Here is a 12911-nt window from a genome sequence, read left to right as displayed (position 1 = left end):
CTGTTTAGAGCCAATGATATACAGCCCCCCATGGGGGGCTGTATATCATTGTTAGAGCTTAGATTTACTGATATGCTACATTTGTATGGACACTCTTGTATAAGTATATAAGAAATTATTATATAATGGTCATGTTCGGAATGCACAAAAGATGATAAGATGATGCTAGCTTTAGCATGTACATCACCATTTACCAACATTATTCTGTACTAGCTTCTACTTGCACCACATATACTTCTAATGTTTGAAGTAAGATTTATGAAGGCATTAAACAAACCATCTACAAGTATAGACCTTCAGATATGTATTGCTTAAAAAGATCTGATCGTAACTTTTGAAGTTGCAACAAAGGCAGCACCTTACATTGATCTCTAGAACTATTATATTTACTTTAAATAAATTTATATTTTGTCATTTTTGTAAAGCTATCAGGTATCAGAGATTTACAGCTTGTAAACTATTTTGCATGACATAATTAGATATGCTATTTTCCTTGCTTTATCAATCTATAAACAACAGTGGCAAACAAATAAGATTTGTTGCCACTGTTGTTGGACTTCAACAGATTTTAATTATGTTTTTATGCATAAGCAGCCTACTTTTTGTCTGTGCAAAGACAACATTTCATACGCGTACTACATCAAATTTTAACTCAGCAACTAGGTAGTTGTTTACAATAAAATGTGTTTGCTCCATATAGCACCTAAACTTTTCTTCTAAACATAGTTTTTTAAACACAAATGTAAGATGCAAGTACTGTGTTTGATCAGGTGCCTAGTAAATATAAAATTAAGCCATTCAATTGTGTTAATATTAAAGATGAGTTTTTGAAGAACAATTTTACATCTTCACATTGTATTATTATATTATTGGTAATAGGGAGCACATCTGGATTTTGAAGGCAAAGCTTATTACATCGAAGTTGTCTTCTTGTGCTTATTTATAAACGGCAATAAATTTGTATCACTGCTCGAAGGGTTTTGCAGACGAGCTAGCTTGTTGCCGAGTCGCTTTGCTTACGCTCTGCCTACCACTCGCGGGAATCCGACGATTGACGCGCGATTAAAAACATGCATATATCGGAATCGCGATAAATACACCCAGTTATACGCTTGCCGTTAACATAACGAGACGAAAGTTTTTTTTTTAAGAAAAAGCTAATAAGTGACGCACAGTCTTTTTCCAAAACAGTTCTTCCTATGCCTGATTTACGATATATGCTTATTATCCATAGTGCTGTACTCCATGTTTAACAAGTACCAGTTTTTTAGAGTTTTTTTGTCAAGCCAAGTAAGCTATTTTAGTTTATAATCACGGGATTTTAGTTTAATGGTGGGTTTGATAAAAATATAGGACACTGTCTCTTGACAACGAATTTAAACAAATGTTTTGTCATACTCAATGAAGACTGGAATATAATAATTTATGTTGTCAAAAGCATAATTTATGTGATAAACTTTACATCCTTGCACTTGATGTCTAACAGACTAATTTATTTACCATAATGATGGTTCAATACATTCTAGCGAACTAACAAGTACAGGATTAAACCATATCGATTGTTGATATTACACAACTTGTATTTAACTTAAGGCAACTAACATGTCGTTACCATCTTTGGTTGTTTTTAATGTTGCATATTTTATCAAGCATTGTTTCACTGCTACCCATTTCTGCCAACATGAAAAAAACTGGCAGTAATCGGTTAACTTGTAGTTCTCAACTGACTTCATTGTATTCCACTCTTTAACAATACAATCTTTTAAAACTGATTGTTTTGTGATTGAAAAATAACCTTCTAAGTGATCAAGCACAATGGAAACGCTAACACATTGCCAAATTATAGTATATAAGATTTACAGCTCTGATTTTGATCAATTTTTGCGAACCATTCAATACATACATCTTGGTAATTGACTAATATTGCAAAATTAAAAACCTGAATTTTAAATTTTTACAAAAAACTGTTAAGAAACTATAAACACTCATAAAAATCATCTTCATGGTATTAAGCAGCACAGCTAAAAATTGTGGTGCGGTAGAGTTGAATGGAGTTAGGCAACACTAAGATACCCGGTAAATAATATCTGAATAACACACATTTTAAGGGATTACGTTTTATAGATGAACATCTGTATGAAGCAGCTAAGATATTTATGAGAAAAATCACTTAAATTAACAAATTAACAATCAATTTTTTAATTGTTTTGTTATAGCTATAATCATTTCATGAGAAATTTTGATGAATGCATAACCGCTAATGTTCAAAGAAACAATTTACTTCAGCATATAGAACCTTTATTTTCTACTGGGATTCTTTAGGGAATTTAAGGCAAAACACATAACCTGACAGTGTTAAACACTGCGAATAAAAAATCCTGACTCTATTTAAAAAAGACCTTGCATATGCCTTTGTAAGTGTTAATTATAGGTTTGTAGTGCACTGGATCAAATCAAGCAAAATTATCTGGTTCCTGTACTATTAAAATTGAAGCAGTTTATGAATTGAAACCGCTGCTCAATGTTTTTTTGTAGGAATAATTAGCTGAGTAATCCATTAGAATAGGGCGTTGTCAAGTAATAAACTATTCAGCAGGTATTGGATTTTGCGAGTAGTTTTTGACATGTGCTCTCATCAAGACCATCCTTCAATTAATTACACACCATTTAATAAACTACTAATTAGTTATTACTATTTGTTTGTCACCATTTTTAAGATTAACTGCCCTGTTTTCCAAGTGTTTTACAAAGAGTTCTGAAGGGTATCATCTCTCCTTACTTTGGTGAACAAACACCTTTGCAATAATCAGGCAGGCCTTTTTGCAGTTGCTTCTGTCATTACTCAATATTTTTTTGATGTACAAGCGTTGAGGTTGATAGCGCACATAACACAGATCTACAGCCCTGGATTCAGTTCTGGCGTTTTTGGCAAACTGGACTTCAGCATGCTTGTAACCTCAGGTAGATCTGTTCAGAGTAGCATCGAACACACAAGATATCTGCTGTTAAGACTTTCGTCTAGATTGTAGAACATCCACACACTATTTTTTTGAAAAGAGAGGTGAATTGGTAAAGTTAAAGTGAATTTCACTTTTTGCTGTTGGTTTGGGTTTCATAGCTATAGCCATATCTCTTTTAAAGGTGGCATAAGTGGATGAGCAAATTGCAACCTGAACGAAATAAGGTTTTTAATACAAGAAATTGTTGTAGAACACACTAAATAATTCGTAGCTTGTGTTTCTTGTCAATAACAGATGATCTGATAATACAGGGAAGCCTGGGCTGGTTACATAATTTGGTTTGACTAGTCCTAGATATTCCAGATGGAAGGAGCTAAGTTATTGGAGGCTTTATCAAGTGAAGACTTTGATCTTGAAAAGTGTGAGTATGGCATGATTGATAATTTGATGAACTACAACAAGTGCTCTTTAGGGAATGTTGCATTAAAATACGCTTGATAACTTATTTATTACTAAGTTTCCATGCAGTGATAGCGTAGTGACACACCCCATTTGGTGCTGCAATGCCTTCATGAAAACAACCATCCCCCTCTCATTCTGTCCTGATTCAGTGTCGCTGTTTAGAAGCGAAACGCTGGTGTGATGAAACACATCTTTGTACCATGGAAACGGTCTTAGCGACTAATGGCATTGCACTTGTGCGCACATAGGTCTTGCTTTCCTGTTGCTTTGTATGCAGGAACTTTTGTCGTTGACACCCTCTAATCTATCAGTTTTACTAGGTGAATGTCCGGTGTTGCAGGGGTAATAACAAACCAGCTTATAAACAGTGGCAGGGAATGTAGTTGTCATTGACTATGTTTCTTTACCCAATAAATTTGAGTAACTTAAGCTAGTAACATAGGCTAGTCTAAATCTTCACTATAATAAGAGCTGTGGTTATAATTGTGGTTATACCATAATTGTTACACCTCATGATTTCTTATATGGTCATAATCTTGGAGTGTGTTAGTACTGACCGATAGTAAATTAATGGCGATGGATAGGTATGTGCACAATTATTCCTTAGTATGGCAAGGATAGCGTAGTGGTTAGATTATCTGTTTGCAGACCTGGTGGTTCCGAGTTCAATTTTAGTGTGAAATGGGTTTTTGTTCCTAGATTTTAATTGCTATCACTGGATACCAGACAAACACTGAGATTTATATATATATAAATCTCAGTGTTTGTCTGGCATCCAGTGATAGCAATTAAAAAAAAATATTTGTGTATATACAGATTAGCTGAATACCCGGTGTTGCATGGGTGATTCAAAAGTTTTTGCAGTGAAAATTAATTTGTATTTAACATATATTTACCACTCTAACTTTTAAATGAAGGTGTTTGTTTGTTTCTGTGTGCGTACGTGTGTATGTGTGCGTGTCCGGCCAATACATCATTCTAATATTTGAAAGCTCAAGGCATAGTTAAAGCAAAATTTTGAAAAATATTTCTTACTTCTTATGCTACACATATAAATAGCCACTTATAAACAGTGGCAGGTCACGGAGAGGCCATTAGCCGAGTTTCTCTACCTAATAAATTTGAGTAACTAAAGCTAGTAACTTAAGTTAGTCTAATTCTTTACTATAATAAGAACCGGGTCTGTTCGTCTGAAGCCAGCTTGTACTTATAAACGTGCTTATAAGCGTTACACCTCATGATCTCTCACGCAATCATGATCTCCAAGCATGCTAGTAGTAACCAATAGTTTTTAACCGGTGTAATAAGTATGTGCACAATTATTCTATAGTATGGCCAATTGGACGCGTAGTGTAATGATTACTATGCATGCCTGCAGAACTGGAGTTTTTTTAGCTTAATACCAGTGTGAAAGAGAATTATCATTCCTAAATTTGAATTGCCATAATGGGAATGACAAACAAACACTGATATCTATGTAGATAGATTCGATACCTTGACATAAGGCCCCGCACAACCATCGCACAACCATCGCTCTACGATAGTGTCATATGTAAACATGATCTGCTTGGTTGGGAGCGCGTAGCGCTTCCTCACTGGCGTCTCCAAGTGTCGCTACACTATCGCTGTATGAAAACTTAGTATATGTAAGACAGACTTGCCTTGATTGACAGCTGTAGTCAGGCTTTGTAGCTCAAACTTGTGTAACCATTTATGATCCTAAATAAAGCCTAAACTAAAGCTCACTGTAGAATAGAATATCAACATAATTTCATAATTTCCATGAGTTTCCAAACGCTACTTTACAATTATTGGTTATTCATTTACCTACTCTGTCGGGTTTGTTTAGTTTAGTTTAAAATGAAGACTCATTAAGATATTGGTTTTTTTAACTCAGCTTGTCTAATGTAAATTATAACTCGTGGTAGATGTGAACACTCTGACAGTCGAAGGAGATGATGGTCTTCTCGAAGGGAGGCAGAAGCTGCAGGCTCTCAGCGATGAGACAAAAAGAGCTCTCAAAAGAAATGTGTATGAGAATTACCTAAAGTTTATTGATGCTGCCAAGGAGATCTATAGTAAGTACTGAAGGTGCTGAAACCAAGGAGATCTATGGTAAGTACTGAAGGTGCTGATACCAAGGAGATCTATAGTAAGTACTGAAGAAGCTGGTACTAAGGAGATCTATAGTAACTACTGAAGGAGCTGGTACTAAGGAGATCTGTAGTAAGTACTGTAGGTGCTGATACCAAAGAGATCTATAGTGAATACTGAAGGAGCTGGTACTAAGGAGAGCTATAGTAAGTACTGAAGAAGCTGGTACTAAGGAGATCTGTAGTAAGTACTGAAGGTGCTGATACCAAAGAGATCTATAGTGAATACTGAAGGAGCTGGTACTAAGGAGATCTATAGTAAGTACTGAAGATGCTGGTATTGACCATTATTTTTGTCATAACGGTTGTTACAACAATGATTATTAAAATCTTCCAAGCACAATGAAGCTCAATAATCATATGAAAGGTTAGCTGATGAGTCCATTTGTTTGTGTCAATTGATACATTTTGAGCACAAGTGAGAGTCTTTGCTATAACTAAAAATGTGTCTCTCCATTTGTCCGAAACCAGAATTGGAGGCTAAAAGGTTGCTTCATTCGGCATTTGAACTCGCAGCAAGCAGCTTTGGTGCATCAACATCCTAACATGTGCGCCAGCTGACTGCCTTTTTGCACTGCAGAATAATTGGGCATATAGTTATTCTCTGTGCTATGTTGGTACACATGACGATCTCTCACAGTACACCAGACTGCCAGGGTACTAGTGTATTTAATAGTGTTCTTTTATCGTTTAGAATCATAAATGTTCCGCTCAGGATTGTCTCCATGTTTTGTTGATTCCTTTTAAACCTTGAACAAAATCTAGTGACTAACACAATAAATTACCCGCGCTGTAACTTCACAAGTTTTATAGTGAACTGATACAAGAGATTTCGCTAGAGATCATGGCTATTGCATTTTTCATGTGCAATTATTTTTGATGTTAGTACATCTAGACCAAATACACATACACAAGTAGAGTGAGTGGCTTACTTATAGAGGGAGATGAACACGCCAGTATGAATATCACTTACGTTTTTGCTAGAATATATTCCCTTGTAATAGTTGTTGGCTCTTGTGTGTTTAGTACTGGAAGGAGAGATGTACCAGCTCAATCATATGCTGACCGAGCAAAAGAACATGATGACATACATAATGGAGAATTCTATAGCTTCTGATAAAGGTTTGCAAGTCTCGATGTCTATGATTGTACCTGACTTTATCTGTAGTTTCAAAGTATTCTATGAAAGGTTGAGATGTGAGTTGTGTGCGTATGTGTATTAGTCTCCGTAAATGTTATGCATTTCATCATCTCTGGCTGATTTCGTTTCAAGCTTCACACGCATGTTCTACATTTTTCGCCAGGTTGTTAAAACATATTGGGTTTCAAAACTCCATCTGGCTCCTGAGATCCAGCCTCTTAAACATCTCTCTGGTTGAAAACTCAAAGGGACATGATCGACAATTGCTCTCAATGAGCGCGTTCATGCATTGTCCCAAAATCAGTGCAGTAATTTGTGGTAAAAATCTACAGGCATTTTGGGTGCTACTTGTTTTAAAATAAAAGACATCCCAGACAATACCAGGCCTAATGCTTTTATATTCACTAAAAACAGTGGGTTGGGTGGATGATGTATGAACCAACATTGCGTGAAGATGTTCAGGTGTGATCAATATCTGTCAAACTGAATTCCTTTTCATCAGATATAAACCTATGTATCATTATATCTTCTGCTTATTCTCAGCAGCCCGTACTATTAGGAAATCATATTAAGTATCAATTTTGTTCACAAAAACACCTCTTTTGGCCCTAACACCTCTTGGGGGTGGTGACCCCAAATGTTTTTGGACCTGAAACCCAGGGAAATATCAAAGAAAAGTACATGCAACATTTCGGACCATTCTGTTATCCAAAAGTTGGTTTTTTATAGGGAACACACACACACAAACACATAGGCCTACACGGAATTTCACTTACCGTATATATATACAAGGACATGTAGGCAGCATCCCTCAAGTAGTAAATATTGTTTATATGTTTCCTCATGCACAGTCTCAAAGATACACTTGCTTGTATGTTTATCATGAGTTAGTCTACTATTACATTTTAGCAAGAGTCGATGTACCTTTATGCATATTGGTACAAAAGATGAATTTGCATAAAATTCTTGTAGGTTTCATCAGAAAGCATTGGCATTTTTTATCACGTGCGACTGTTTTTGATGTTTGGGGTGATCTGACTACCAGGATGTTTCAAGATTAAAATCAACAAAACTTGATCATGTTTAAAGCGCTAAAAATGTCGTTGTTATAGTTGATATCGGCTGTTATGTTCAAGTTGCTGCGTTATGAGTCACTATTCTGTCTGTCTCTTTGCAACTATTGCAAAGAGACAGACAGAATAGTAATAAACTTTGCAACTATTAATGTCATAATTGCACTTTCGCTTCTTCCGAGTGTTTTATCTGCAGTCTACTTTTTGTTGATTTTTGTCTTGAAAAATTCTGACAGTCAGACCACCTCAGACATCAAAACAATAGCAGATGATAGAAAAATACCGGTACACTACTTTCCAATAAAATTTACCAAAACTTTGTGCAAGTTCATCTTAATCACGTGTGATTTGAGTATTATATTATATTATTATATTATATTATTATATTATTATATTATAGGTAGGTTTACTGGTTGACCCATGTACCTTGTCTAGTTCTGCTCATACATCGTATCATTAGTGTACGCATCCATGACCTGTATCAGTAGCTGAATTTCTGATACACTTTCTCATAGTTATGTTAACTCGCATCCATTATTATGAGTAGTTATATAAAATGTGTTTGTAGCATGTGTGTTACAATTCTATTGGCTGAATTTCTTCTGCAGTTGAGATGAGCATCGCGGATGAAGAAGATTCTAGAAAGAATTTGGCATTTCTTATGGAAAAAGTGGAAGGCTGCTCGGTATGATTTTTCTCATGGCTGAAAAAAGTCTGACCATGCTTAGTATGAAATATCCGATCGTAATATAGCCTTAGTTCCTGTATTTCTTTTTACATTGACTTTGCTCGTCTTTCTTTGCTTAGCACTCTTCTTTATTGCAGCACGTGATGGAGGTGTCAGGAAGGCACCTCGTACACGATGGAGACGTGGTAGAGCTGGAAGTGGAGTCTTTTGCTCAGCTTCAAAAGTGCCACATGTTTTTGCTCAATGACAGTCTCATGCTTGCCTCTTGGCAGGCAAACCCCAACAAGTATTTCCTAGTTCTATTCCTGTCGCTAGCTAGCTCATAAATGTCCCAACTACAAATGGTCTGCGTGTCTAATGGTTCTAGTTCCACCTTGATTGTTCTGCTAACATTTGTATTTGCGTGCAATTCTCTAGCCGTAAAATTGGTTAATAGTTACTTATCACTTGATTTCACAACTCGCTGGCAAATTGTAAACAAACTGGACAGTAATAAAAAGCGATAGCCTAACAAGATGAACTGTGTTAATCCATTATTCATGCCTGTATGTTTGCAGCTTTGCTATAACATGCGAGTAAATGTTCACCATTGGATTCCTCTTTTCTTTCTGGAGATTAATTTTTTCTCACATCTCTTACCAACCAACGTGTATCACTTTTGCATTCAATTCTTGAAGCTTGGCTTTTCTCTTGTTCGATAGGAGGGGACCAATCAAGTATAAATTCCTCGCTCTCTACGAGTTGGACAGTCTGGCCATTGTGAATGTCAGAGACGTCGGTCCCGTCAAGAATGCTTTCAAGGTGTTAATGTTTCCTGATACCAGAATTTATCAGGTTGATAATCCCAAGGCTAAGGTAAGAACCCTAAGGCTAAAGAAAGAGGAGGGAGATGCTGTGTGATGAATGACATCTGGTGGAGATTTGTTGCGCAGCTTGGGGGCATTAATCAGGTAGTTCCAGCGATCTATGGTCTGCGTCACCTAATAGAGCTAGTAAAATGATAGTTTAGACATGCATTACCATCGATCTGCGGTGCGTATATACACAATATGACTATAACTTGTCCGAGGGCAGTAGCTGCACTCGGTATGACTATACTGAGAGAGTAATGGTAATAATTACACAATAACTGCACACTATTTCAGCGCCAATGGCTTGAATACCTCGAGGAAGTAAAGAAGAAAAAGGCTGCAAAAGATAAAGCTAGGAGAGAGGCCTTGGCTGCAGCAGAAAAAAGAGACATGCCAAGTCCTTTAGGGGAGACGAATCCATCTAATCGTAAGTCAGCTCGACTACTTCTGTTTCATTAGTAAATATGGTACTAGTACTAATAGTACGCTGCCCCGAGTGCCATGAAAGATAATCATGTGTAATAGTTTTCTGCACAACTATTCTGTAGTTGCGGCAAGGTGGTCAAATGGTGTAGTTAGTAGTGTGCCTATATGCTCAGCAGAATAACCAAGTTTAATTCTGATGCGATGCAGTTTTTGCTAATCTATAAATGGGACTTGGAACAGTCAGACATGGCTGTGTTTATAACAAATACTAGCTGAATGCCCAGTGTTGCACATTTAATAAAAAAGGTTTTTGTAAAAAAAAATTGATTTTTAATCAACAAATACAACATTCACCATCCTACCTTTTAAATGATGGTGTTTATTTATTTCTGTGTTATTTCTTTAATTAAGTTTATGCTATACATGTATATACATATTATATTAGAGCATTTTGGGGAAGTCTGCGCATGTATTTTTTTGTAGTAGTTCAAGTGCTCTAGCTGTAGCTTGAAGCGCGCCTATTTTAACCAATTGCCATTAAAGATTAGCATGTGCAATAAATATCTGCACAATTATTCCATAGTATGGCAAGTAGGTCGTGTGGCGTAGTTGAGGACACACCTGTCTGCAGAATTGGGGTTTCCGAGTAGAATACTAGTGTGCAGCAGTTTTTTAATTTTTTTCATTTGTTGGAAGTTATTATTGTTGAAGAACAAAAGTAAATGTTGGTCTCGTAATAACTTCTTGTTGTTTGTTGGCATGTCCTTCAGCATTTGAAGAGGAGAGTGATCAACTGATATCCATAGAAGGCCTCAAAGAGGTGCCAGAGGATCTAGATGTCTTGATTGCGCAGAGAGACTTTGAAGGCGCAGTTGACCAGATATATGAGGTCAACGCTAAACTGCAAGAGGTCATGGTCAAATCACCAGTTTTACGAGAATACAGGTACGCAGTAATAATCGATATTAATTCAGTTGAGTCTCTTGGAACTCTGCTCGTAGGAGGTTATGACAGGGCTCACAGGTGTGAAAAGCACCAAAACATGTGGAAGGCTACTGCCCTTAATACTTTTGTAAAGTTATGTTGGCTATACGTAAGGCTACAGCTGTGATATGTCAACTATAGCCAAACCGGTCAAATATATCTTGAGTCACGTAAACAGCAACGTTTTATTATCAGTGACATTGCAAAATTGAAAATGCCGAAAAGCATTCCCTCTTCACCATCATAATGTTACAGTGCGAGGGTGGATCAGAGAGTGAAGCAGCTGACCGATATCCTAATGCAAGAATTACTCGTATCTCCGGAGCGAACGATGAGAGCTGGCACCAATAGCGCTCGAACAGCTGTCACCCAGCTCATACGACTTGGCAAGTCAGCGCAGGTATGTTAAAGGTTGACTTGCAACAAAATTCACATTACAGTTATTTGATATCAAAAGATTCACCATGTCTTACTCTGTTGTGTTGTCGGTGCAAAATATGTGGGAATGTGATTACAAGCTCTTAAAAGCTAAAAAACGAACAGTTAATCGCAGCCACACGAGACCGCCATAGTTTGGATTCTCTTTCCAAAACGGCTCAAATGTGACATAGTTGTGGTAGATGGTTTCTGTGTACACTTTCATACAACATTATTCGTCGAAATATTTTCACTAATATACTTCACGCATTCAATAAAATCATGTATATTGTTCTTACGCGTCTGTTTTATCGTCATTGTAATGCTGTCACATTTAGCAGTGATATCTTATAACTTACCGTAAAAATTCGTTAAACTTTTTAACCTTAGTTCGAAGGAGTATATATCATTGTCTGATAATCATGACGAGCCTGTTGGTCACCTGTGATAATCGAAAAATGCTGCAAAAATTATTAGCGGAGTATTGGGTCACATGATCAGATTACGACTTGACGATTAGATAATGCCAAAACAAAACTGTAAAGTAGCGAGCATCTATATTTGATACGGGGTCTTCGGTAAAACCCGAAGTGTTTGTCATAAACTAGTGCTACGATAAGTTTTATACTGAGCTTTTATTGGCCTTTCAATTCACGTGAGAACATCACCTGACAAGACAATAACCAAACTGTAATGACTACGTCGGATAAATAAACAGATTCCAATCTACGGCGGCTTTTCGTTTTTGAGCTTTTAAGAGCTTGTAATCACATTTCCACATATTTGGCACCTACAACACAACAGAGTAAGACGTGGTGAATCTTTTGATACCAAATAACTGTAATGTGAATTTTGTTGCAAGTCAACCTTTAAGTATGCGCTATCACAAAACTCGCAAAAATAAGTTTCAAAATGATTGCACCACCGAGTAGGAATCACCGTTATTTGGTTCATGAGGAGAAGCTGTTAAAATGATGCCTCATTACTTACTTGGTTTATTCATAAGCTTGCTGCATCTTTTTATTTTCTTCTAAGCTTTAAAAGTTCAAAATAGTTCTACACTCTTCGTGGTTAATAGGGACTGCCACCCTCTCACTCTTCCTGGTTAATAGGGACTGCCACCCTCTCACTCTTCCTGGTTAATAGGGACTGCTACCCTCTCACTCTTCCTGGTTAATAGGGACTGCCACCCTCTCACTCTCCCTGGTTAATAGGGACTGCCACCCTCTCACTCTTCGTGGTTAATAGGGACTGCCACCCTCTCACTCTTCGTGGTTAATAGGGACTGCCACCCTCTCACTCTTCCTGGTTAATAGGGACTGCCACCTCTCACTCTTCCTGGTTAATAGGGACTGCCACCCTCTCACTCTTCCTGGTTAATAGGGACTGCCACCCTCTCACGATGAGTGAAAATCTGTGAAATAAGAAGCTAATATCTAACAAAGTCATTTGTTTTATTAATTGTAATTTTATTTCTCAATTTCTTAGGTGCACTTGACAATTTTGAGGGCTGAGGCTGTTTAAGAGGTGTGATAAATGGCGTCATAAACACTTTGAACTCTTATAGTTTACAAAAATTTATAGTTTGCAAAAACCATTAGTGAGCCACAGCGACTGCTATCAATGGTGATTGCAGAAGGATCTCACTTGGCCAGAGCATGAGAGCGATTTATGTATTTTAGTTTTTCCTATCGATAATTTTGTAAAAAATTTTAATGAATATTTTTTTACTGAAGCTCTGACAGGTGAACTGAGA

General features: G+C 36.8%; 1 protein-coding gene across 1 annotated transcript in view; it reads left to right on the top strand.

Moving 5' to 3' along the window:
- Positions 1 to 1202: 1202 nt before the first annotated feature.
- Positions 1203 to 12911, top strand: part of LOC137403567 (exocyst complex component 8-like) — a 31097-nt gene continuing 19388 nt past the window's right edge. Inside the window, exons 1-10 of the mRNA XM_068089523.1 lie at positions 1203 to 1290; positions 3255 to 3381; positions 5351 to 5500; positions 6602 to 6697; positions 8398 to 8474; positions 8615 to 8763; positions 9179 to 9332; positions 9623 to 9755; positions 10525 to 10699; positions 10994 to 11138. Coding sequence (XP_067945624.1) covers positions 3324 to 3381; positions 5351 to 5500; positions 6602 to 6697; positions 8398 to 8474; positions 8615 to 8763; positions 9179 to 9332; positions 9623 to 9755; positions 10525 to 10699; positions 10994 to 11138 — 1137 coding nt within the window. The 5' untranslated portion in view covers positions 1203 to 1290; positions 3255 to 3323. The remainder of the gene's footprint in view (positions 1291 to 3254; positions 3382 to 5350; positions 5501 to 6601; positions 6698 to 8397; positions 8475 to 8614; positions 8764 to 9178; positions 9333 to 9622; positions 9756 to 10524; positions 10700 to 10993; positions 11139 to 12911) is intronic.

This window comes from Watersipora subatra, chromosome 9, assembly GCF_963576615.1.
Source record: "Watersipora subatra chromosome 9, tzWatSuba1.1, whole genome shotgun sequence".
NCBI lineage: Eukaryota > Metazoa > Bryozoa > Gymnolaemata > Cheilostomatida > Watersiporidae > Watersipora > Watersipora subatra.
This window is presented reverse-complemented; position numbering and strand designations above follow the sequence as displayed.